This window comes from Bos taurus, chromosome 10 (assembly GCF_002263795.3).
Source record: "Bos taurus isolate L1 Dominette 01449 registration number 42190680 breed Hereford chromosome 10, ARS-UCD2.0, whole genome shotgun sequence".
Taxonomy (NCBI): domain Eukaryota; kingdom Metazoa; phylum Chordata; class Mammalia; order Artiodactyla; family Bovidae; genus Bos; species Bos taurus.
Window position 1 is genome coordinate 14,446,259 of NC_037337.1, and position 25,884 is coordinate 14,472,142.

A 25,884-nucleotide genomic window follows, 5' to 3' on the forward strand; every position below is an offset into this window, starting at 1 on the left:
ATAATAAAGCTAATAAATGTGAAGCAAAAGTTGATATTTCAGTCTTATTTGCTCCACTTGAGATGTTGTGAATTTTAAGGGATACGATGTTGTGTAACTACAATATATGTTATTTAATAGTTGATCACATTTTCATCCTTTAAGTTTGGGTATTCTCCTCAGTTATACAGTATGAAATTCTGGGCCTATATATTTGAACCAAATGCAGATTCTGTGTATAGCCCCCTGCTGAACTCATGATAGCAATCCAGCCAGGTAATTGTAAATTGTGGTATCTCTTGGATTATTAGTTTGGATGAAATGGATCAATTCTAAGAGAAATAATTATTTAGGAAAAGTAAATGAATGTACTTTAACTGCTTCATTTCCAAAAGTACAAGTTGCTCCAAAAAATAAATCAGGAAGCACATATGTACTATTCCCTTCTGACAGATTCACAATAAATTCTGAAAGCTTAGAGGAAGTAGAAAACAGTATGTGTTGTGGTTAAGTATAGGGACTCTGAGTTTGAATTCTGCATCTGCCACTAACCAGCTTGTGTGATGTTGGGAAAGTTACATAGTGTCTTCTATCTCAGTTTCCCTATGCTTAAAATGGGGATAATACTAATACCTGTCTTACAAAAGTGGGCTTCCCAGGTGGCTCAGTGGTGAAGATTCTGCCTGCCAATGCAGGAGACGCAGGAGACATGGATTCAATCCTTGGGTTGGGAAGATTCTCTGGAGGAGGAAATGGCAACCCACTCCAGTACTCTTGCCTGGAGAATCCCCATGGACAGAGGAGTCTGGTGGACTATAGTCCATGGGGTCAAGGAGTTGGACAGGACTTAGCAACTGAGTACACGTCGTACAAAATTACTGTGAGGTTAAATCAGATGTTCCATAAAAAAGGCTAAGTACTGTGTCTGACACTGAATGTTCATGATTCTTACATGAACTTACTACTGTTCATGATAGAAATGAACAATGATAGAAAGAGCATTAATCCCTGGGCTTTCTATGCTTACTTGGCCATGGGATTCTTTTCTTGAGAAAGATCTGTAAATATCTCACAGAATTAAAGTTGTATTGAATTAACTTTGAGAAATTCTGCAATATGATACCTAATATATTTCGATGTTTCCTTTGGTTCTTTAGTTCCTTTATGAGTATGGTTTATTTTTATATCGTATATTATTTTAAATAGAATGATTTTTCAAAGTTTCAAGGTATATTCTCATTTATTGTAGTTTACTTTCAAATTGCTATAAGACAGCTGGTATAATGGCAAGCCTGTTTAACCGCTGGTAAAAGCTGGGGCTCACATTCATGTAACAGAACCAGCACTCTACACAGCATCTCTTCCTTCCACTCTGTTTCTCCCTGAGGCAGTGTTTTCTCAAGGTCAGGCAGAGTCCATTGCATTTACTTGTATTTTCTGGTGTACCCAGCACAGTCCTAAGGATAGAAGAGATGCTCTATACATGCTGGCTGGAATAAGAATGAGGCCAGTGGAGGTTTTTTCCAAGCAGGTTTTAGCAGGGTTCTTTAATTGGATCCTCCCCATATCTAGCTAGTTTTAGAGGCTGCATAATTTTGAGCCTGAATAATTGTTTTAGAACATTCACCAAGAAGCATAGGGATTTCTAAACTAAAAGCATATGTTTGAATGATTAATTTTCTTTCACATATTAAAAACTTAGTATTTGGTATCCACTAACTCAACATTCTAGTTACTGTCCTTTTTTCTTGGATAGTAAGTCACATGGAAATGAAAGTAATTAATAGGACCAGTTACTTTGAAAACGTTCTATGATAATGAGCCAGGCACTCAGATTTTTTGCTCCTTCAGTGCATTGTTTGAAGGAGTCACAAAAGCTCTGGGTCCAAAAATGAAGTAGTATCTACCTCTTAGGACTTAGGCCATGCTGAGTCAGTTAGCCAACACACACTTAAGGATCATCTGTTCTCTTTTTCTTTAATGCAATTATTTAGGCTAAGACTCTTGCTGTCAGCTTTCTGGCCATGTATTCTAATCTCAAGGTATTGGAAAACACTAGTGAATTTTCTAAATCTAGCTGCTTCTTATGGTACAGTTAAGAGATGTAACCTGGGTTTGAGGTAGAATTTTCTCAGTGGTATAATCGGTAGCATGTATGCTAACTACATGGTGTTTCAAAGATTGGATATATACCATTATTTAACAATTAATTTGACCATATCTAGAGATAAGAGAGGAGGGAAGGGTTAACAATTCTCAAAGGTGTTGGTCTTGCCTTCTTTCTGTTGTCTTACCTATATTATGAAATATTTGTTGGGCAGTAGGGTGGGGATGGTTCTTGGAGACGGTAACTCAGATCATGTGAACTATTAAACTGTATTCTACCCTTGTGTTATGACTTACAGGCCAACTAAAATATTTTTGTTTCAGGACTGGAATTATATCAGCCCATTGCAGTGAACATGATTTATTTCAGGAAAATTAGAAGCTGTGGTGGTCAGTTATAGAAAATGAAAAAAATACATGAATCGTTGCCTAATTAAATGCTATTTAGTAAACAAAATATTTTAAAACATAGGATTCCTGAAGGGAAAGTGCAACCAAGAGGGTCCTTGATGTAAATACCGGGAACCACATAATACCGAGAAAAACTCTGATTTCCTTTTTCACCAAACAACCCAAAGGTGCCAAACCGGAAACAGTCACAGGCCTGGCCCCAGTTTCTCTAACAGCTGCATCAGTGGCCCCACTTCTTTTTGTTTTTCTCCCTGAAGTGCATCTGGTAAATTAAGAGTAGTTTTTAAATGGTTTTGATATTGACCCAAGAGCTAGGGTGATTGTTTGATTTATTTTAACTTTAAATTTCCAATCAAATGAAGTGCCTTTTCCTTGTAGCCAGGATCGTATTTTAAACAAGCAAATAAGACATCATCTTAATGTAAAATTAAATACTTGTATATGGCTGGATTGTATTGTAGTATCATGTGACAAGCAAGGATATTAAATATTTTCAGAAAATCAATGAACATTTGTCAAATAAAATTAATTATGTCCACTTCCCTCTCGCAGCATTCGCTGTTACAGGTTGGTTTCATACAGTGATGTGCATTGTATTGATTAGAACCTGAAGAATGAACCTGAGCTCCAGACTCTCTGCACCTTTCCCACCTTTGCTGCCCCATCTCCACATCCCCATAACTTCACACATACTCACATTCATTACAGCAATGATGGATTATTGGCATCCAGCCAACATGACAGGATGTCACAGGTCGCTGAGCAGAGATTTTCAGACTCTGTTTCCACCCGAATTAACTATTATTGAAATAGTTTATTGAGATTGAAGTATTGATCATTTTCTGCTAACCTTGGCTTAAGGGAAGGAAGAAGAGGCGGGGGTGTTTCTCAAAGACACTAAATTTCATTTTAAAAAATCTCATTTATTTAGCCTTTTCTTCTTCCTTTTTTATAGCCCTTATTGTTTTATTGCTTGGAAAAGGGTATCTTGGCTTTATTTTTATGACAGTATAATTATACTTCAGAAATGCACTTGATTACTATGGGTAACAAAATTGTTCTAGTATATTGGTTTGGCCAATATTGCTATACAAACAACTTTTCAGTCAATTGAGTCTGGTAAAAATCAATACATTATGGTAATATTTCAAGTAAGAATTTGCTGAATCAAAGTATTTCAACTCTATCTCCTTTTAGGGAAAAATAGTTTTGAAGTAGCAAGACTTCTTTCTAATATTTTATTTTAATAAAAGTGCTTTCTTTATAGAGAAATATAACGTCCTCAGCAGAAGTGGTTAAGAACAGATAAGCATTAGCACACTTCTATTTTTATAGGGTGGAAGAGGTCTAGTTTCCATTAAAATCTATTTTCTGGCTGCATTAAGAATGTATAGCATCCAGGTTTGACTTTGTCTCGCAGGGTGTAACTTTTGGATTTTTGTGTCTAGTTCTGGGTGCTGACTTTCTAGAGAGATATGGACAGTTCAGAGAGCACCCAGAGGAGCATGGGGAGAAAAAACAGGGGTCTGGGACATTGTGCCGTCCACTCCTCCTTCGTTCATTAGTGGGCACCTTCTGAGCATGTGCTGTGTGGAGGGCACTGTGTCAGCTGTTGGGGAGAGCAGGCTCTCATTGGCCTGTGTCCAGATGGAGGGAGACGTCTTGTCGATAGGTAAGTACAGGGCCTCACGGTCTAGGCCATGTGTCTCTGTGGTACACAGGACCTTGTGGGCCGAGGAGGGAGTGACAACTTTTAGCTCTTTCCTCAGGAGGATTCAGAAAGGGCCTCATGGAGGAACTGTTATTTGAGTTGAAAAGTGATCAGAGGAGTTGGCTGCCTTTTATCTGAATAAGAAAAAATCAAGAGGTCCCCTGACAACTGACATAAAGTCTGAAGGGCATTCCTGTAGACAGAGGAGCAGGTTTTTCTGAAGGCCCACCTCAGATTGCTTGTCTTAAATGTCTGTGTGACAGTGCCTTTGGTTAGAGTGAGCCCTGTACTCTTTCTGCTACTTTACCCACCGGCCTGTCCTCCCTAGAGGTCATTTGAATGATGTCTTTCCAGGGCCCAGTACCACTCGTTACCTACTGTAGACGCTTAGTGTTTTAGGAATTAACCTGTAGAGGCTGTCTTCACAGTCTCAGGATGGATGCAAAGTATTCATGGATGTATCGCTGGGTGGCTCTGGCTTCTACCTTAAGCAGAATGATATGGCTTAGTGTTCAGGACTGCTGAGAAAAGAATTCCCACCTAGACTGGACATGAAAAGACTGCAAAGATTACTCCTGAGTGTAAAGTTCCAGAATGAAATTTAGCATTCAGCTACCATAAAAATGTTAATGTCAAGTATTGTTTGGTTTTGTTCTTTTAGATTTTGTCTTACTGTATATTCGTTGAATGTATACTCACCAACAGTCGCTCTGTGCCAAAGCCATCCAGTAGTGAATAACACAGGTGGCCAGTGCTCCTGGAGCTTGTTCTAGGGGTGCAGATAGACAGCAATCAAGGAAATGAATACCGAAGTAAGATGATATCAGACCTTACAAGTGCTGTAAAGAATGCTCAGCAAAGCTTATCTGAGGAGGGGATATTGGAGCTGAGACCTGAAGGACAGGAAGGAGCCAAGTCATGGGAGAATCTGGGAATCCAGAATCCAGGCAGAAGGAACTGCTGTGGAGAATGCCCTGAGATGAGTGTGAAGGTGTTGTGTCTAGGAGTGTGGTTGGAATTGGAGTAGAGTAAGCTCAGGGGATGGTGGAGAAATGGGAAGGAGCCTGATCATGTGGGATCTTTGAGATCTCGCTAAATCTTTGCCAAGAAGCATGGTCGATATACTTAGCCCCTTTTTACTAGTGAGAAAGATAAAGCTTGGAAGGGTTAAGTGGCATGCCCATGGTCAAATCAAGATTAGAACTCAGTATCAAAACATCGAGTTGTCCACCTCAAATTCCTTCTGACACTACATCAGTACTTGGGCCTACTTCTCAAGCCACGGTTTTCCTTTTTGTCATCTGCACTCTTTTAAGTTTCTCAATTTTTAACCAAAATTATTTTTCAGTGTGAGATCTAAATTAATATATGATCTTGAAAGTCAGTGATGCACCATCTCTAGTTGTTAATTTTAGAGGCTTTTTAGTAGATGTTAAAACAACCATTACTTCGCTGACAGAATTATGGCGACATAACTTGTTATTTGGTCTATCCTTTGGGTCTCTTTACTTATCAAAAGCTTTGAATTTAATAATTGGATCCTGAGATTAATTCTGTGTTTGTGCTAGAGGAGTTGGAGCATTTCTTGATTTATAAGACACATTAAATTTTTCTAAACTATTTTACAGTGTCTGATGTGTTAGAAAATTAACGGCTCTTGGTTGGCATATAGCACAAGCAAATATTTGTATGCCACAGCATCTAGGGTATTTACTTAAATTGCTTTTTTGGAAAATAATTCACTGGAAAGTACAAACCACATTTACTGTGTATAACTTTCTGCCACAGTTTTTTGTTTTTTTTTTCATTGCTCTGTCTTTGGTTACCTTGCTATAAGAGACCGTGTTCCTGTTAAATTGCTGCCTTACTGGAGTCGAATACACTTAGGTTCTGATTTGTGCATTAAAACTGAATTGGAGGAGCAGGTTACTAACTGAGAGGGGGAAACAGCAATAGAGACTTAAGCTCTGGGTATTAAGCATCAAGTTTTTTTAAACATTACTTTGATTTTTAAGTGTAACTTTGTATTGTTATCCTCTTGACCCTAAAATTTCCATATTTTTCCTAGTCAGTACTACAAAAGAAGGAAAGAAAAAGAATGTACAGTATTATTGCTCAAAGCAGAACTTTGGTTTTTGTTTTGTGAATTCAAATAATGAAGTGAAGTGAAGAATGTTCAGACAAAATCAGAACTTGCTTTAGGGCACAATCAATATAGTATTTTAACAAGCTTAGTGTACTTGGAAAATATACATTGTGTAAGATTCTCAAGCATACTGATTCTATTACGACTACTAACTTTAGAAACAAAATGTAATAATATACTGTAGTCAATAAACAAAGCTCTGATTAAATTATAATTAAGTTTTCTGAAAAGGTATCTAAAAGCTATGAATAAAATGTATTTTTATGTTGTCTGAGTAACAAAATATATAGCCAATGAAATTTTATAGTTGTAGAGAAAATGACAGGTGGGATAAAATTACAGAGTGAATTTTTACTACCACACATGTGCCGAGTTTAGTTTCTGTACACCATTTGTTTTTTCTTCCTTTTAACTTTTTTTGAAAGTTAATTTTTTAGTGTTGCAGAGTGTAAGCCTTGGGCAACTGACTGAAAAGGCAAATGCGAAGTTTCTCTGCTTCCCTGGAAGCCTAGTAAAATGTGTTAAGGCCTTGCCTTCATGTCCCCAGCATGCAGTGGATACTCAGAATCGTATGGCTGCATTTGTTTCCACCCTGGGCCACCGTTGCATGCTAAGGGTTAACGTCAGCAACGCTGGAATGTAGCTGGGTAGAGTAGGTGTCACCAACATTGTGTAACCTGTGATGAAATCCTGAAATCAAGGGATTTCTCTGAGGAGTTAAAGCAGACAAGGGCTAGAACCACCGTTGAAAGTCATGCTTTCTTATTTCTTGATGCTTTCCCAGTGCCCTTTTTAGTAAACAACTGCATTTTGATTCAGTGAGGAGCTAGCGTAAGCATACTATGTGCAAGCCTAAAATCTTCTGATGGCATTTTCTAGCACATAGACTACAGCTGTATTTTTTTTTAATTTTACTTTATTTTTAAACTTTACAGTATTGTATTAGTTTTGCCAAATATCGAAATGAATCCGCCACAGGTATACCTATGTTCCCCATCCTGAACCCTCCTCCCTCCTCCCTCCCCATACCCTCCCTCTGGGTCGTCCCAGTGCACCAGCCCCAAGCATCCAGTATTGTGCATCGAACCTGGACTGGCGACTTGTTTCATACATGATATTATACATGTTTCAATGCCATTCTCCCAAATCTCTCCACCCTCTCCCTCTCCCACAGAGTCCATAAGACTGATCTATTTTGTATTTGTATTTTTTGCATCAGGCACATGTACCTTACAGATGACTTATGGGAACAAACAGCTGTCTTCTTTCTTCTCACCTTCCCTGAAATTTGTAATCTTTGAACTAAGTGATTAACCCAGTATTTAAAACATTAATTCCTGTCTCCAGACTTCAGTCAGTTCCACATATAGTTCTGCAGAAATTGCATCTTTGGGTTTTTTTCATTGCTCATGATTTTGTGAGTGCTTTTGTGTATGTATTTAAATCGTTGGAGTCTTACAGATGTTTTGACCTCTGATCTTTACAAACAAGTCTGGTTTCTTCCTCCCATGCAGACCCCTCTCCCTTTCTCCTCTCGTTAATCTTACTTTAAAAATATATGTGAGGTCTTTAAGCCTTAATCTCCTGAATAGATTGGAGAATCAGCTCCTCTTGACTAATCTCAAAGGACTTTGTAAAACAAAATGTTACTTAATTTTTGGAGAGAATGTTCTAATGCAGTTTATATATTTTTGGAAATCGCTACAGATATCTCAAAAAGAAGAGCAAGATGGAATTTGGTTTAGAATCCAAATACTTTCTCCTGTTGTCCAAAACATAGAGGCAAAGATTTTTCTTTGCTTAAAGATGACTCTCCCTGGATGGTGTAAGGTATGATGGTAGTTTGAGTGTTGTTCATTTTTTAGGTTAAAGGGAAAAGTTCCTCCTGGTTTGTTTTAACCCTAGTCATGATATGCCAGTGTCATGAAGTCTGTTATGCACAAAAGTGCACAAAATGAAGATAAAGTGCCTCTCTTCAGCCTGACAAAAGCCATTCCTTTGCAGAATGGTAGCTGCAGCGAAAGTAAATAAGTGAATGGACAGCAATCACAGCCTAGTTGATGAAACTGTTCAATTAAAGCACAGGCATTTACATGGTGTAATTTCCCTAAATTGCCAATGAGCCCCTTTAGACACAACCAGTGTTCAAATTGATTTCAGCATTGATTTTGGCTGAAGCTGATAAATTTCTGCTTGTTAGTTAAAGTAATTTTGCAGAAGACTTTGTACTGCAGTATTGAAGTGTTCATTTAGCTGATGGTTAAAAGAGGAGTTATTTACAGAGGCCTCTACTGTTGTTCTGAGATGGGACAATTCCCCAATCATCTTTTACTTTTAATTTTTTAGGCTTCAGTATACCAATCAATAGGTGATTGAAACTGATTAAAACTTATCCAACCAGCTGCCTATGGCAGTTTAATTAGAAGCTGGATGATTCTTAAATTAAAGTTGTCTTATTTTCATTGCATAGCCATCTTCCAGAAGAGTAAAAGACTAACAGTGCTGAAAACTTAAAGTTTGGCTTTATTAAAGTATCTAGCAACTGTTAAATCACTCAATAGCTATTCCTGAGGCAACTCAGAAATGTATTCAGAGGCTTTTGCCTTTATACAGATTAAAAGTAATAATGTGCTTATTTGCTAGCCAAGAAGATTTTTTTTTGTGTCAAAGGGATAATCTCTGGGATAGTGAGATATGTGAAAGAACCACGATCTGTGATATATATCGTATTACACACGCAAGATGAATGTTTGAGCTTTACTTTTTAAATACTGCAGTACAGGATGAAACTAGCCATCATGATGTCCTGTGCATCTCCCTGCTGAAAACCATCAGCTTTGAATTTGTGTTTTTTTGTTGTGTTTTGAGGCCTTGATTAAAATCAATCCCCAGTGAATGAAAGCCCACTATTTTCATATAAATACATGCTGACTTTTCACCAGTATTGTGAGCAAGGTTATAGAAGAGAGATTTTTGTTTGTTTTGTTTTCCTCTCCCAGGGAAGCTTCCCCATACTCATTTTCTCTAGTGTGGGACAATTTCTTGAGTTTTTAATGGAAATGGGTTAATATTTCTGTCATAGGGGACAGATTACATCTGGTACTACAGGGAAGAAGGGGATAAATGGCTCACTTTTCAGAGGTGCATTTACTCTTTGACCCACTAGGGTACTATTTAGTGTGCTAGGAGAGGTAATTTAGTAAATTGTACCCCAGTGGCCTGAAAAAGTTAATGCAACTCTGAAAAGTGAGTCATTCAATCGATTTTCCCTATTGCTTTTTAAAAACCAGCACTGACCCTATCCAGAGAACCTTGAAGACAACTGGAATTAGAGGATCTAGAAGCAGCCCATTTATGTTCACACAGGCTTGTTTGGGACAAGCATTGGATTTGGCTGCAGAGGAATTTGAATCCACAGCCCAGTCCAAAGCTTCAGTCAGTTCAGTTCAGTTCAGTCACTCAGTCGTGTCCGACTCTTTGTGACCCATGGACTGCATCACTCCAGGCTTCCCTGTCCATCACCAACTCCTGGAACTTACTCAAACTCATGTCCATCGAGTTGGTGATGCCATCCAACCATCTCATCCTGTGTCGTTCCCTTCTGTTTCCACCTTCAATCTTTCCCAGCCTCAGGGTCTTTTCTAATGAGTCAGTTCTTCACATCAGGTGGCCAAAGTATTGGAGCTTCAGCTTCAACATCAGTCCTTCCAAAGAATATTCAGGACTGATTTCCTTTAGGATTGACTGGTTGGATCTCTTTGCAGTCCAAGGGACTCTCAAGAGTCTTCTCCAGCACCACAGTTCAAAAGCATCAATTCTTCAGTGCTCAGCCTTCTTTATAGTCCAACTCTTACATCTGTACACGACTACTGGAAAAACCATAGCTTTGACTAGATGGGCCTTTGTTGGCAAAGTAATGTCACTGCTTTTTAATACGCTGTCTAGGTTGGTCATACCTTTTCTGCCAAGGAACAAGCGTCTTTTAATTTCATGGCTGCAGTCACCATCTGCAGTGATTTTGCAGCCCGCAAAAATAAAGTCTCTCACTGTTTCCATTGTTTTCCCATCTATTTGCCATGAAATAATGGGACTGAATATCATGATCTTTGTTTTTGAATGTTGAGTTTTAAGCCAACTTTTTTCAGAAAAAGTTCTCCAAAGCTTAGGAGATAAGAATCTTGAAGCAGTCGTTAACCTCACCAAGCCTTGGTTTCCTTATCTGTAAAATGGGGCTAATAAAAATATCTGCACATTTTTGCACAACTTAAATAGCTTCCTTATATAAAAAACATTTTATAAACCATAAAGCACAATTGAATGTTACTTATGAGTAGAAGGAGGTTTTCTGAAATAGCCATTTTTATATCTCATTTTGGAAAGTGACTTATTGTTAGCTTTCCATTATGAGCAGAGATGATATTGTAATCAAGCCATTTCAGAAAGAAGTTTCCTAACTAGTTAATCGTCAAGATACTCTTGTTTCCCTCCCACATGTGTTGCCTCATTTTTTTCCTATCCTCATCATTAGGCTTTCTCTTGCCTCTGTTTTGGCCATTAACATTCTTTCAGAAGCTTTGATCAAGAGATCACTATGACTATAGCTTCCTTAATCTCAAAGGTACTTGGGCCATGTATTAAAAGACATTACTGTAGTTGATGTTAAAGGCTTGAATAAGGCTATATCACCTTATGAAAGAAATATGGAGGAAGTGATGACCACATTAACTTTGAGACAGATGTGGGAGTAAAAAGGAGAACCAAAGTAAATAGAAAGAAGAAGAAATCATAAAATGTAGAGTTAAAGTAGCTCTGGTTGGAACTCTTTCTAACCCTGCCAAGTTCTCTATATTAAACATTAGGTTGGTTTGTGAGCCCTGTGTATGATCAGCATCTTGAAAGAGTTGTTAATATATGTGACCTAATAACATATTTGATTTGATACTTAAACAGTCTGGGGGGCCCTGTTGCTTAACCATAAATCATTTTACAATCAGTAGTCAGCATTTGTAATGGGTTTTTAGGCAGAAGGAACGTTGGCATAGACTGCTATTTGAACTAGTACAGTTTATATAAAAGCTTTTTACAACTGCTGTTTACTTTGGATTTCCTATTTTAACAGCTAGAGCCTGGCTAATGTGTTTATCTATTATGGGAGACAACAACTGTCAGTGTTGATTTCCCTGAAACTATTTGAATTTTTTTTTTTTTCTGTAGATGGCTATTTTGTTACGTGACATATTGGTAAAATCCACCCCCAAAGAAACCTACCAAGAGAATAAATCTCTAAAATGATCAAGCAATAAAACAAAATTTTCATTAACTGAACCATACATAGCTAGTTTACATTTGGTTCCTGATTTTAATTTTAATTGCATTAAAAAACAACATCCAGGGTTTTTTAGAAAAAATTAATCTCACAAAATAACAAAATATGTTTGTTTTGTTTGTGTATGTATGTCTTTCTTAAGCCAGAACTTAACGACTGGTTTCACCATTTTAGTCACTGGCTTGTTTTCTTAAGTTTCCCATTCATTTGGAGAGTTTCCAACAATTGATAGTGCTCTATAAATAATTCACAGTAATTGCATCCCGCTTTTCACTAACCTTTTATGCAGTATGCTCTGTGAGAGTGGAACTTAAGTCAATGGCATTTATTCCACGTGGTATGTGAAAGAATTGCCCTGCCCCCTCCACAGGGCAGTGGCATTTCAGTGTTCTTGTGTTGCTGTCATGATTAAAAGTCATCATATGTGCAATTACTCTTGAAATTCTGGTTCCACGAGGCAGAAAAAAGGGAGGAGGCGTATTTCCCTAGTCATTTTGATGACTGTTATTACTAACAGAGTGACACTTATCAGATGTCATATTACAATTTATGCTGAAACATGAAATATTTGCAGTCAGATCATAGGTCAGTCCCCCATTCTTAAATTATATCCTACCTCATCATTAGAGAAGCACAAATATTCCCTATTATAATTCTTCTCATAATTGAAAATAATTTGATTAGAAAGTATTTAGAAATTGATATGCAGAATAGTGTTATAGAAATTAGATGCCTACTTTAATTGTATGAGATTGTACAAGCTTTATCAGAAAATATATGATCAGCTCTAGGTTATTTATTTTGTGAACAGGAGTCATCTGGGCCGATTCATATTTTTTCGGTTCTCCTAGAATTTGAAATTCTAAGCATAAATAATTTCAGTAAACATTGTAAAATACAGATGCAATTGATCTTATGCATGACATAAATTTGTGTGGGAGTCCAGATGTTGAAATGTGAACACAGGTTGCTTCTCCCTTATGTCCTATGTGAATCTAGGACTTTTTAACATTTCATTTTCAAATTTCTCCTTTTCCTTACACACTTTTAAAAATTCTTATAGAAATTCTGTTTAGTTTTTTGGGTTGATGTATCTTTTAATAAAATCTTATTAGGAACTAGATGGAAGTTAACACACCTCTAACCTTGTGTGTATTGTACTAGACCCATCTTCATATAGAAAATTATAAGATTAGTTGCATTTGTCCCCAAATATCGCTTTTGAAGTCAGTCACGTGTTCTTTTGGATACCTGCCCTGAGCAAGGTACTGCACTTGGCAGTGTCAGAGGTGTAACACCAACATTCCGGGCCTTGGGAGTACTGTTCTGTGGGTTCTGTTGCTGGCATACGTTCTGTACCTTCTCATCTCCTTTACTGGTTTCTTCTCAGCTCCCTGATTTCTGGATTTGGAGTTGTTCGGGTCCATTCCTCGTACCTCATCTCTATTTATTTCAATTCCTAATTGAGGCACTTCCATGGTAGTCTACTGGCTATGACTCTGTGCTCCCAGTGCAAGGGGCCTGGATTTGATCCCTGGTTAGGGAACTAGAGCCCATATGCTGTAACTGAGAGTTTGCATACACAACTGAGAATCCCATGTGCCTTACTGAAGATTCCACATGTCACAACAAAGATTGTAGATCCCCATGTGCTTTAACCAAGACACACGCAGCCAAATGTGTATGTGTGTGTTAGTTGCTTAGTCATGTCCGACTCTGCAACCCCATAGACTGTAGCCCACCAGGCCCCTCTGTCCATGGGATTCTCCAGGCAAGAACACTGGAGTGGGCTGCCATTTCCTTCTCCAAAAGGAACTGTAGAAAGAAAGAAAATGAAGTCGCTCAGTTGTGTCTGACTCTTTGCAACCCCATGGACTGTAGCCTACCAGGCTCCTCCATCTGTGGAATTTTCCAGGCAAGAGTACTGGAGTGGGTTGCCATTTCCTTCTCCAATGTAGCCAAATAAATAAATTAAAATATTTTTTTAAAATTCCCAAGTGAGATTTTGTAGTTTCATGGCTTTACATACCATCTATATGTTGATGAAGCCCAAATGTATATCTCCAGTCCTGTCCTCTGCCCTGAACTTCAGACTCATATCTAATTACCAGTTGAATGTCTTAGGCATTTCAAAGTTACCCAAAGCGGACATTTCCTCTAAAATCTGTTCCTTCTTAGTTTTTCTAATCTTTGTAAATGGAAACTTCATCCTACAAGCTGCTCATGACAGAGAGTTTCCAGTCATTCTTCTTTCTTCTTTTTCTCCCAGACCATCCATTATATTAACCCACAAATCTTGTTGGCATTTCTTCAAAGCTGTTTGAGCAAGCGGACCACCTCTGACCTACCACCATATTCTAAGCATCTATTATCTCTTGCCTCCCAGCTACTGTTCTAGTTTCTGTCCTTAATTTCCTACAAAGAATTCTCTTTACCCAATAGCCAAAATGATCTTTCTGAATATAAACTCTCCACATGTTTTTTTTACTGTGACTTTTTATAGCATTCAGAATAATAGCCAAAGACCTCACCATGGTCTAAATGGTACTAAACAATCTGTCTTCCCATTACCTTTCTGACTTGTCTCCCACACCTAGTCTTTCTTATTCCAGTTCCACACACATGTCAAATACACACTTCCACCTTAAGGCCTTGAACTCAACATTTCCTCTGCCCACAGTCCTCTTTTTCTGTCTAAATGGTATGCTCCTTTACTGTTCACATATAACTGAATGAGAGGTGCATTCCTTAATTTCCTCCTACCTATAATATTTTTTTTAAATGCCCCTAATCTTGATCACTGTCTATATCCCTACCTTTAGTCTTTTTTATTGCAGTTCTGCTACGTGACATATTGTGTATTTATTTGATTATTGTCAGTCTTGGCCCCACTAGAAAGTAAGCTCCAGGAAAGCAAGAACCTTGTCTGATTTGTTCTCTACCCCAGCCACAATGCCCACCATTGTTCTTGGCAGTTGGAGGTATGCATTATTTATTAAATACGAAAACTAGGTATCTAAGTGGAGAGTGTGTCATATACTCTGGTAGAATTTGGGGATATAGCAGGGAAGACAATGGAGCTTGACCCTGACTTGAAACTTGCAATAAAATAGGATAAGATACAGACCCTATATTAAGAATTCACAGATTGTTTGGTAATTAGTGTTTACAGTATAGTTAAACAAAGCATTTACTAGTGAAGTTATATAACACTTTTGAAGAAAAATAGTATTAGCAGCAACATGTGACATATCATAAAACATCAGAGTAGTTGATGCCAATGGATGAACTGGCATCAACCACAAGATAGGGAAACATAATCCATCGGATAGGGAATATAATATGTGAAATTTTAGTACATTCTTCTTCTGAATTCCACGTTCAACATTCACAGCATCCTGAAGTAAACTTATTTCAAATCATTCCCTGTGTATACTCTGTCTGTACTGGAAAGAACACAAGCATTAAATTGAAATAGACCTGAATTTGAATCTTATACCTGCCATTCATAAATTCTTATTACCTTAATATCCTCACATCTGTTTCTATTATTATCTGTGAAATGTGGCTTATGTTATATACAACATATAGAAATTAGAATAATTCTGTGGACTGTTAGAAATTGTTAGTTCCCCGTTTCATTTTTCTTTCTCCCCTTTCCTGACTACACCATTTAATTATTATCTCACAAATATTTGAGTATCTATGATGTGCTAAGTATTTTGCTAGATACTATATATACATTGTTGAATGAAGTTGATGTGGTCTCTGCTCTCATGAAGCTAAAAAGTATAGGATTATATATTTAAGGATGACTAGATAAGAGTCTTCTCTTTCTGCTAATAAACACCATAATTCTATGATCTTTGCTTGAAATTTTAGGTTTAGCCTCCTCATCCCATGTGTCATAGATTATATCTGGCCAAAGTCTTCTATCTATGTCCCTTTTCCACATCTGGTAATACTACCTAGATTCCTACTACCCCCTCTTGCCTAGCCTGTGGTAACACCATTCTAAGTGCTCCTTGCTCTTTCACGTAGTGCTGTGGTGATCTGCAGCCAGAGTAAGAATTTTAAAGTCTGATCATAGCACTCTTCTGTCCAAGAACCTTCAGTGGCATTTATCGGCCAGCAAATTGTGGGTAGCAGGTTTGCACCAATAATACTGAAAGCTGAAAGACAATGGTATCCTCACAAGATAAAAAGGAAATAACCGTCTCAATTAAACTGTCATTCAAGAGTGAGGGCAGGGGACTAACCTGGTAGTCCAGTGGCTAAACTCTGTAATGTCAATTTTGGGGTGTCCAAGTTCAGTCTCTGGTCAGGGAACTAGATCTCACATGCTGCAGCTCAAAAGATCCGGCATACCTCAACTAAGGCTTGGCACAGCCAAATAAATAAATAGTTTTTTAAATGCTTTGTGGTGACCTAAATAGGAAGGAAATCCAAAAGAGAGGGGATATGTGTACATGTATTAGGCCTTTCCAGGCGGCACAGTGCAGGGGACTTCAGAGATATGGGTTCAGTGATTAAGTCGAGAAGATCCCCTGGAGGAGGAAATAGCAACCCACTCCAGTGTTCTTGCCAGGATAATTCCAGGGACAGAGGAGCCTGGCAGGCTATACTCTGTAGGGTCGCTAAGAAGTCGGACAACTTAGCAACTAAACAGCAATAACAATCCAGGATAGTAGACAAAGAGAGGTGAAAAGTAAATGAATAAGGTGGTAGAAATAAATCTATATGTATCAATAATTATAGATATATGTTGCCAGTTAGTAGATTGGTCAAGTGGAACTTAAAAAAATACAGCTATCTACTATTTTTAACTATTTTAGAATATATTCGTAAAACATGAAGACAGAAAAAGGTTGAAAGGAAAGGGTTGGGGAAAAGATATTAGGCAAAAACTAATCAATAGAAAGCTAGTGAGGTTATATTAACATAAGACAAAGCAGACTTTAAGCCAAAAAGTTTTGTGGGTTTTTTTTTTTAATTTTAGGGATGAAGATAGAAAGGACTACTATATGATGATAGAAGAAAAGAATATATAATAGTCTTAAGCTTGTATATAGCTAATGCTGCTGCTACTGCTAAGTCACTTCAGTCATGTCCGACTCTATGCGACCCCATAGACGGCAGCCCACCAGGCTCCCCCGTCCCTGGGATTCTCCAGGAAAGAACACTGGAGTGGGTTGCCATTTCCTTCCGCAATGCATGAAAGTGAAAAGTGAAAGTGAAGTCCCTCAGTCGTGTCCGACTCTTAGCGACCTCATGGACTGCAGCCCACCAGGCTCCTCCGTCGATGGGATTTTCCAGGCAAGAGTACTGGAGTGGGGTGCCATTGCCTACATAACCTTAAAATGCATAGAGCAAAAAAAAAAAAAAAAGCTTGACAAGGAAAAGTTAATAAATCCACAATCATAGTAGGAGAATTGTCTTTCAGTAATCAATAGATGAAACAAATAAAAATTAAAGATATAGAAGACTTTAACATCATCATTAACAAGCTGATCACATGATCATATAACACTCTTTATCAATCATATTGAGAGGATATAGAGGTATAGAAAACTTAAGAATTGATTATATACTAGGGGACAAAGCAAGTCTCACTTAAGTTTGTAACTTACAGATCACTTTTTCTGACTATAATACAATTAGTTTAGAAATTAATAATAATAATCTTAAACCTCTTATTCATTTGAGAATTAAAATGAACATATCTGAATAATTTATGGGTTGTATAGCACATTATAATGGGACGAAAATATTTGCAACTGAGCAGGGAAAAATAGCATATGTGAAAACTCATGAGCCCAAGTCATACTTAAAGGATAGTTTTTTATATGTGTGTTAGAAAAGAAAAATTGGATATTAATAGGTTTAGAATCTAAACCAATAATTTTTTAAAAGAGCAATTTATTCATTCTTTCAACAAATATTTATAAAATTTGCCCAGTACAGGGTTAGGCACTGGAGATACCATATAGAGCAACAACAACAAAATGTCCCTGTTTTTACAGAGCTTGCTTTCTAGTGGTTGGAAACAAATAATAAATTGTGTAGAGTGTTGATGAATTCTATGAAGAATAAAGAAAGAGAGAATGAGCTGTTCTACGTAGGATAGTCAGAGAAGTAACATTGGACCTGAAGGAAGTGATGGAACAAGTCAAGTGGATATTGAAGGAAGAGTGGTCCAGGCTGAGATGTAGGTAGAAAGGGCCTGAGGCAGAAAGATGTTTTGTGGAACAGAGTGAGTATTGTGCATAAGAGAGATTTGCAGAAGCAGAAAACTGAGCTTTTCCAGTCTGTTTTAGTGGTTTTACTCTTAAAACACCCATCTACCCTGGAAACTTTCTAGCTTCCTAACGTGTAACACCCACTTACTCTGTGCCAGGCCTTGTCCTCTGTGCTTTACTTATCTCACTAAACCTCACAAGTCTATAACATTAGGACCAATTTCCCCTTTTCAGACATAAGGCACGAGAGACAAGGTGAGGTTTGATAACAGTCCATGTTCACATTAAGTGTCAGAGCTAGCATCAGAACCCAGGCAGCGTCTCAGAGCATACAGCCTTCCCTCCTCTCCCTCCCCTGGCAGGTTGGCAGTGGTTGCAGAATGCTTCCTTGCTGGGAAAGATTTAGTGTGATGGTCTTAGCCTGATTGAAATAGGGCGGCACCTTTGTAAGTTTTGAATTATGAGTTTCCCTGCTCTAGAATGCAGTTAAGAGAACTTAAACATTACCACGTATTTTTTTAGTTCCTAGAATACATGTGTTCTGCCTCAGTTCCAGTCTTGTCTTTGCCATTGACTGTGTATGCTTGAACACGTTTTTTAACCTTGCTTTTAGATATTTCTCCCTTAAAAGGGAGGGATTAGATAAGACAGTACTCAATATTATTGACTTGCTCAATACATTGTCTGAATTTGTACTACCAAAATTAAAGGTTGGTACCAACTTTTTTGTTTATTTATATGGAACCTATTGTTCCAAATGGAAAGAGAAAGTAAAGAAAGTATGAAAAGTATAGATGTTCTCTTTGCTTGTCTTCTTGTTATTTTAATACTCAAAAAATTTATACCAGGCTACTTAGCTTTTACTTAGCCTAAAGTGTGTATAGATTGTGTGCTCAATTTTAAGGGCTGGGACTATTCCCAGAAGTTCTGTGCTGGTCACAAAGTGGAATGCTCAAGGACTCAGCACTAAAAGTAACTTATAAAAGTGCTTCCTTCATGCACTCATTGGAACAGGTAATTACTGTGGCAACAGCAAACTAATTTGAAGTGTTAGCTGTTAATTAAAACAATGCAGAGGTGTATAGTTGTCTTTTGGTGTAACCAGAGCCTCCATTCAAACTTCATTAATCACTTTACAGTTAATGTGTTGAGGAAGGTCAAGGCAATTGAGATGCAGTATCCACTGAAAGTAAACAAATTCCCTGTCTCTGGGTAGAATGCCATTTGCAAAGTTAAGGGATGCACTTGACTCCTACCTGGCGTTGCCTTTGTCTTCCACTTCTTGAAAATTAAATGTTAATTTGGTACTGTCATTGCACTGTAAACCAAACCACACAGCATTTTTAGTGCTCGAAATCGAACCCAAACTTCCACAGATGAATAAACGTGCATCATAATTAAATCATCAAGTTTCCCCTTTTAATTCACTTGGAAATAGGAGACCCTTCTTTTGGAATAGATCAGCTTTCTTGATAAGCTAATTGAGTTGCCAAACTGTCCAGTATGGTATCTAGTATGTACTAGATTATTTGCTAATCATTTCCCTATCACTCCTATCAGTCTCATATATCCAGGTGTTGCTCACTGTCCAGTGTAACAACACTGTTTTGAGTCCTTGTGTATGCATTCAATTATATATCTTTACATTTCAGTGTTTGTAATATAGAATGTTTTAAATGTTGACATTGGAAGACAGTATGATACTTTGAGAAGAAAAATGGTATATGATTGTTAAGTGTTACATATTATATTGCCTGGAATAAAGTTGCTAAATGCCTTCAAATCACACTTCATATTGGCTTAGACCAACAACTTCTCTGTCATACATTGAGAAAAAACACAGTGTAAGCTTTTATATATTAATTTATGGCATGAGTTCAGACATATCATGAATTAAATCATGACATGTAGTTTCATACATTGTAAAAGTCTGATGTTAACACAGATAGTAAAGTAAGTGGTAATTTGTTGTAAAACCAGTATAATACAGGGGTTCCACTTTTGAAAATGTGTATCACTTTATACAAAGTATAAAATTTTTTTAAGTTATTTAAGTTATTTTATAATTGAATAGTATTTATGTATAATAGGGAGGTTGGTGTTTAGAAAAAGTCTTTAGACACTGTATAGATTAAAGTATTCTCTGGTAAAGTGAACAATTGATGATTTTTATAAGCTTGCCTTTCCTTTAATTATATGTATCTGAATTTCTGTACAATTAATTGATAAAATTGCCACCCTACTCCAGTACTCTTGCCTGGAAAATCCCATGGATGGAGGAGCCTGGAAGGCTGCAGTCCATGGGGTCGCTGAGGGTCAGACACGACTGAGCGACTTCACTTTCACTTTTCACTTTCATGCATTGGAGGAGGAAATGGCAACCCACTCCAGTGTTCTTGCCTGGAGAATCCCAGGGACAGGGGAGCCTGGCGGGCTTCTGTCTGTGGGGTCGCACAGAGTCGGACACGACTGAAGTGACTTAGCAGCAAAGGCTAAGTTTACCTTCCATAATTGTCTTGACCTTTGTCTACTCAAGTAGGAGAAGCAGAATGAATTGTTGAATGAACAGTCCTAAATATGGATATATATACATATTGATATATGTTTCTTCTTAGTCGTACCTGAATTTGTAACATTTTATATGTGAAAAATTACAAATACTTAAACCATTTCTATAAGTCAGTCACTTTAAAAACACTTGTCAATGACCTCACAACTCTGTAAACATACTAAAAATCTTGAATTGTACGTTTAAAACAAGTGAGTTTTATCATATATAGTCACACCTTAATAAAGCTGTTAAAAAATTTCAGAGCAACCACATGATTACTTCCACCAAAATAACAGAAAATGGTGTTTTCATTTTTAATAATGATGGAATATATGTTTTGTTTTTATTGTATGAAATAAGCAATTTTTGTAATAATTCTGTGTGGTAATAGATGTAAACTAGATTTGCTGTGGTGATCATTTCAAAGTATACACAAATATTGAATCATAATGTTGTACACCTGAAAGTAATATAATACTGCATGTCAATTAAATCTCGATTAAAACAATAAAAGAAATGAGAAATGTTTACTGCTAGGTCATTACCCAGTAAAATTTGGGAGCCTGGAAAATGTAGTTTGCGGCTTAGCATGTAAAAATGGGAAATTCCTGAGAAGCTAAATTTCTTTCACCCACATCTGTCCTACCCCAGTTACACCTTAACATTACTTGGATTAAGAGAAGACCAATTTGATCTTGGCTAATATGTAAAATCTTTTGTGGAGCAAGATTTTAGTTCTTCCAAACTAATTTGTTTCTTTATACTTACATGAACGTGCCATAAAAAGTGCTTGTTTATGTTACGCGGTTGGTTTTGACATCTTTATTTAAAGCGTACTGTTTCTGGATGGTGGTCAGAACGTGCCGTCAGTGCAGTCCATGGGCACACATTTCATTTCACACGAAAAGTCTTGATGAGATGTAATGGTATTTTATTTCTGCAAACATAATTCCCTTAGTATTTTTCACAAATGAATGTATTCATATTGCTTGATTTAAATTGTAATTATTTCACTGTATCTGATCACTTGAACTGGGCTCTGAAGGTTTTTTAGAGTGTAATTTTATTTATTTTATTTTTGGTTGCGCTGGGTCTTTTTGCTGAGTCGGCTTTTCTCTAGTTGTGGCAAGCAGGGGCTACTCTCTGGTTTCAGGGTGTGGGCTTCTCTTGTTGCAGAGCATGGGCTCTAGAGTGCGCAGGCTTCAACAGCTGCAGCACCTGTGTCCGTGGTTGCGACTCCCAGGCTCTAGAGCACAGGCTGAATAGTTGTGGCACATGGGTTTAGTTGCTTCATGGCATGTGAGATCTTCTTAGATCAGGGATCGAACCCATGTCTCCTGCACTGGCAGGCAGATTCTTTACCACTGAGCCACCAGGGAAGCCTTGTTCTGTAGCTTTCTGAAAAATACTGAGAGATGCTAGCTTTAAGAAAAAGATAACTGTCATACTTGATCCTTGTGACTCTATGACTTCTTACATAAATTTATATCTTAAGCCAATGTGTTTTGAGATTATTTTAATGAAATGTAGGGATGCAGTTTATCTGTATATATAATTGAGACAAACAAAAGGGAAACCTCCCATTTTATGTGGCTCTGTACCGTGCTTAGCAGAGAACACACCACCACATACCATGACAGTATGCTATAAGGGATCTGGAGCCAGAAGACTTGGGTTTGATGTCTAGTTCTGCCTCTTATTAACTTGTACCATTGATAAACTGCTTAGCCTTCTCTATGCTTCAGAGTTCTGGGCTCTAAAAAGTGGATAATAATATCAGAATTAACTCAGAGTTATTTTAAGGTAGTACATAATGAATCACTGTGTAAACCATGAACCTCAATAGAAATGTAAATTACCACTGTTATTAGTGTTCTCTGAAAGTATCATATTTCTCTTACTGAGGATGTATTCAGATTTATATTATGTCCTTAGTCATTTTGTTTAGTAATCCCAAGTGATTTTTTTTTTCTTTCCACAGAGCATATCATGTCCCAAGTGGGAAAATACTAGCTGTAAAGGTGAGTGCTAGATAAGTTTTATGAAATTCATGAATCTTTTGATGCTTACTGCTTTCTCTCCCACCGCGACCCCTGTTAGCTTGAATCATAGGTATTGTCAAAGAGGAAATGAAGCGGTTTAAGGTTTGGGTGGTGGCCCTGTTGTGACCTTCAGGATCCCCGCACTGTGATTTGACTCATCGTCTCCTACGCTTCTTTCCATGTTCCCCTCTCAGTGCACCACTGCCTTCCTCATCTTACAGTTCAGAAACTTGGTAGATGTTCACTTCTTTCTTTCTTTCATCTGCCACATCCTGTAAGTCACCATGTCCTGTCAGCAATTTCCCCTGAAATGGGTCCATGTGCCACTTTCTTTCTGTTCTCATCCTCATTGCCTTTGCCTTGTATCAGGCTCACATACCTCGTACTCAGACTTTTATAACATCTCCACTGTACCTTTCACCTGGCCCCTGGAGTTGAGAAGTTGAACCCCAGACCTGATGCATCACTGTCTTGGCATCCCTCTTCCCTCAGCCCCAGTAGTGTAGAACGGAAAGCCTATGATGCCTGTCTCCCTTCTTACGGCATTCTGAGAGACCCTAACACCGCACCATCGAATAGAGTCAAGCTGCACCTAACTCAGGCATGTTCTAGGCCGTTACCTTAGATGCTTCTCGCTTGTTCCCCTCGTGTCCACAATCCACACTCCATCCCTGCTGTTCTCCAAGATCCCAATCCTGCCCGTGCTGCTTTGCGTTTAATTTCTGACCTTGGCTGTTGGTGCTTGATTTTCTCATCATTTTATCTCAGATTTCCCTATGGAGTCTCTCGAATTGCACCTCTGAACCCTTATCACCTCAAATTCAAGTCCATAGAACTCCACTTCCAAACTGGGCTTTTAGCTAACAAACTTCATCCCTTACTCCCCTAAAGATGAGTTAGGCCATCTACAGACAGACCCCTACACACCTTCCAGCTGCACCTTCTGCTTTACCTGCCCGTTGCTCTCTGCAGTGCCCATTATCCTCAGTCTCTTAATAATGAGAGCTTTTATTTTTTGAATGACTGCTATATGACCGGTATAATGCTTGATTCTATGTAGCTCTTATCTTTAATTTTTAAATGTATAAAGTAAGCCTATTATTTTAGATTTGAGGACACTGAGACTCAGAAAGCTGAACTGTCCAAGGTCACCCAGATTGAAGAGCCAAGACCAAGATTTAAAACAAAATGCATCAACTCCAAAGCACATGTCTTCTCCTACACCATGCAGCCCGTATACATGTTATTAGCACTGCCCATGCCTTTGATTTTTATCTGTCCTTTCAAGGTCCATCTCCTCCAAGATGCCTTCTTAGCTGTCCATAGTGAGCATGTATTTCTGCATCTTTTATCTAACCTAGGAAACTAAGAATAAGAGTGATTAAACTGCGTGTGTTGTATCTTTTAGTAAACTCAGACCAAAACAGACTCAAGCCTCCTGACTGCTGTGCAATCCAGAGTTGTTCTTCAATACCACACTTAATACAGCACTGAGGATGTGCTATGTGTATTATCAAGTCTAGTTTTAATAATTCAAATAGCTTTTGGTGGAGCGCTCCAACAGAGCTCCTTCTCGGGATGTTTACTTTGATATTCCAGCCAAACTAGGTTCACAGAATTGTAGAACTGAAAGAGACCTTAGAGATCATCTACCGTGGCCCCACATTTTAAAAAGGAGGAACCTTGAGTCCAGCCAGTTCCCAGGGTAAGTGCTATAGAGATCAGGCTCCACCTCAGTCCTCATGAGTTCACTTGAGTGCAGCTCTGTGGCACCAGCTTAGCATTAGTTGTCCTTTCTGTGTCTTCTGAGCTCCATCTTCAAAGAATGCCTCCACCAACTCAGCACTGTTTTCCTTTGTATCTAGTTATTTGTTTATTCCTTTGATGTCAAAACTTTTAGACTGTTGCCAGTGATGTTTTAAAGGTAATCAACTTTAGTTTGTTTATTCCAGGAGAGGGGAGCACTGCTATAAATCACCCCCCAAAGCCCCACTATTTGGCCTTGCTACTGTATTATAATTTTTCATAATTTCATACATTTTCATTTATGTTTAACCTAGGTTGATATTAAACTTCTTCTGCATGATTATTTAGCTGGGTGTGGCAAGGGGCCAACAGTTATCTCTGGAAAGGATTAAAAGCAATTTAAAAGAAAAGACACATTTTTAAAAGGCTGTTAAAATAGAGACCTTCAATAAAGGAAAACAGTAGGGCTTTACAAATATGCTGTTTGCTAGACCTAAGCGTAAAACTGACCTACAGGACAGGGACTGTATCATATTCGCTTTGTATCCGTTGATTTTATAGAATTAAATGTTAGAAGCTCACATTGAATGAATGAATGATTTGAGTAGATATAATTATTGTGTTTAAACTTTTGGTTAGCCCCGAGCTTCTTGGCAGTGAAGGCAAAAACCATTTTGTCTATATATTAGTCATTGTTGTTCAGTCGCTCAGTCATATTTGACTCTTTGCGACCCCATGGACAGCAGCATGCCAGGCTTCCCTGTCCTTCACCATCTCCCAGAGTTTGCTCAAACTCATGTCCACTGAATCAGTGATGCCATTCAACCATCTCATCCGCTGTCACCCACTTCTCCTCCTGCCTTCAATCTTTCCTAACATCAGTCTTTTCCAGGGAGTTGACTCTTCACATCAGGTGGCCAAAGTATTGGAGCTTCAGCTTCAGCATCAGTCCTTCCAAAGAATATTCAGGGTTGATTTCCTTTAGGACTGACTGGTTTGATCTCCAGGCAGTCCTAAAGGACTAGTCATAATCTAAGAGGAAAAAAAAAAGTGTCATTATTTGCTTTAAAACAGGCTGAGTTTTTTCACTAAATATTAGGAGTGTTATTTAGTTTCCAGATATTTGGGGATATTCCATATATCTTTCTGTTATTAATTTCTAATTTAAATCTATATGGTCAGGTAACATACTTCATATAATTGAAATTATTTTAAGTTTATTGATATTTATTTTTTGGCCCAGAGTGTGAACTGTCTTCGTAAGGGTTCCCTGTGTACATGAAAAGAATGTGTAGTCTGCTGTGTAGGATGTGGGATAAATATCAATTAGATTAAGTTGGCTGATAGTGTTTTTCCAAATTTCTGTATCTTTACTGACTTTTTATCTATTTGTCCTATCAATAAAAAAACAGGGTGTTGAAATCTATAGCAACAATTGTATACTTGTCTATTTTTTCCTTGCAGTTCTATCATTTTCTTTACTTCGTATTTTTTTGTAGATCTGTTAGGTTATTTAGGATTTTATGGCCCCTTTATCATTACAAAGTGATCTTCTTTTTCCGTGGTAGTATTGTTTACTCTAAAACCTATATTGTCTGATATTAATGTAGTTACATCAGCTTTATTT

At 37.7% G+C, this 25,884-nt stretch overlaps 1 protein-coding gene across 2 annotated transcripts in view; it reads left to right on the forward strand.

Moving 5' to 3' along the window:
• MAP2K5 (mitogen-activated protein kinase kinase 5) overlaps window positions 1-25,884 on the forward strand; it is a 271,359-nt gene that overhangs the window by 64,430 nt on the left and 181,045 nt on the right. For both annotated transcript variants that reach the window (XM_024997213.2, NM_001206770.1), the window contains exon 9: window positions 22,451-22,490. In XM_024997213.2, the coding sequence (XP_024852981.1) occupies window positions 22,451-22,490 (40 nt within the window). The remainder of the gene's footprint in view (window positions 1-22,450; window positions 22,491-25,884) is intronic.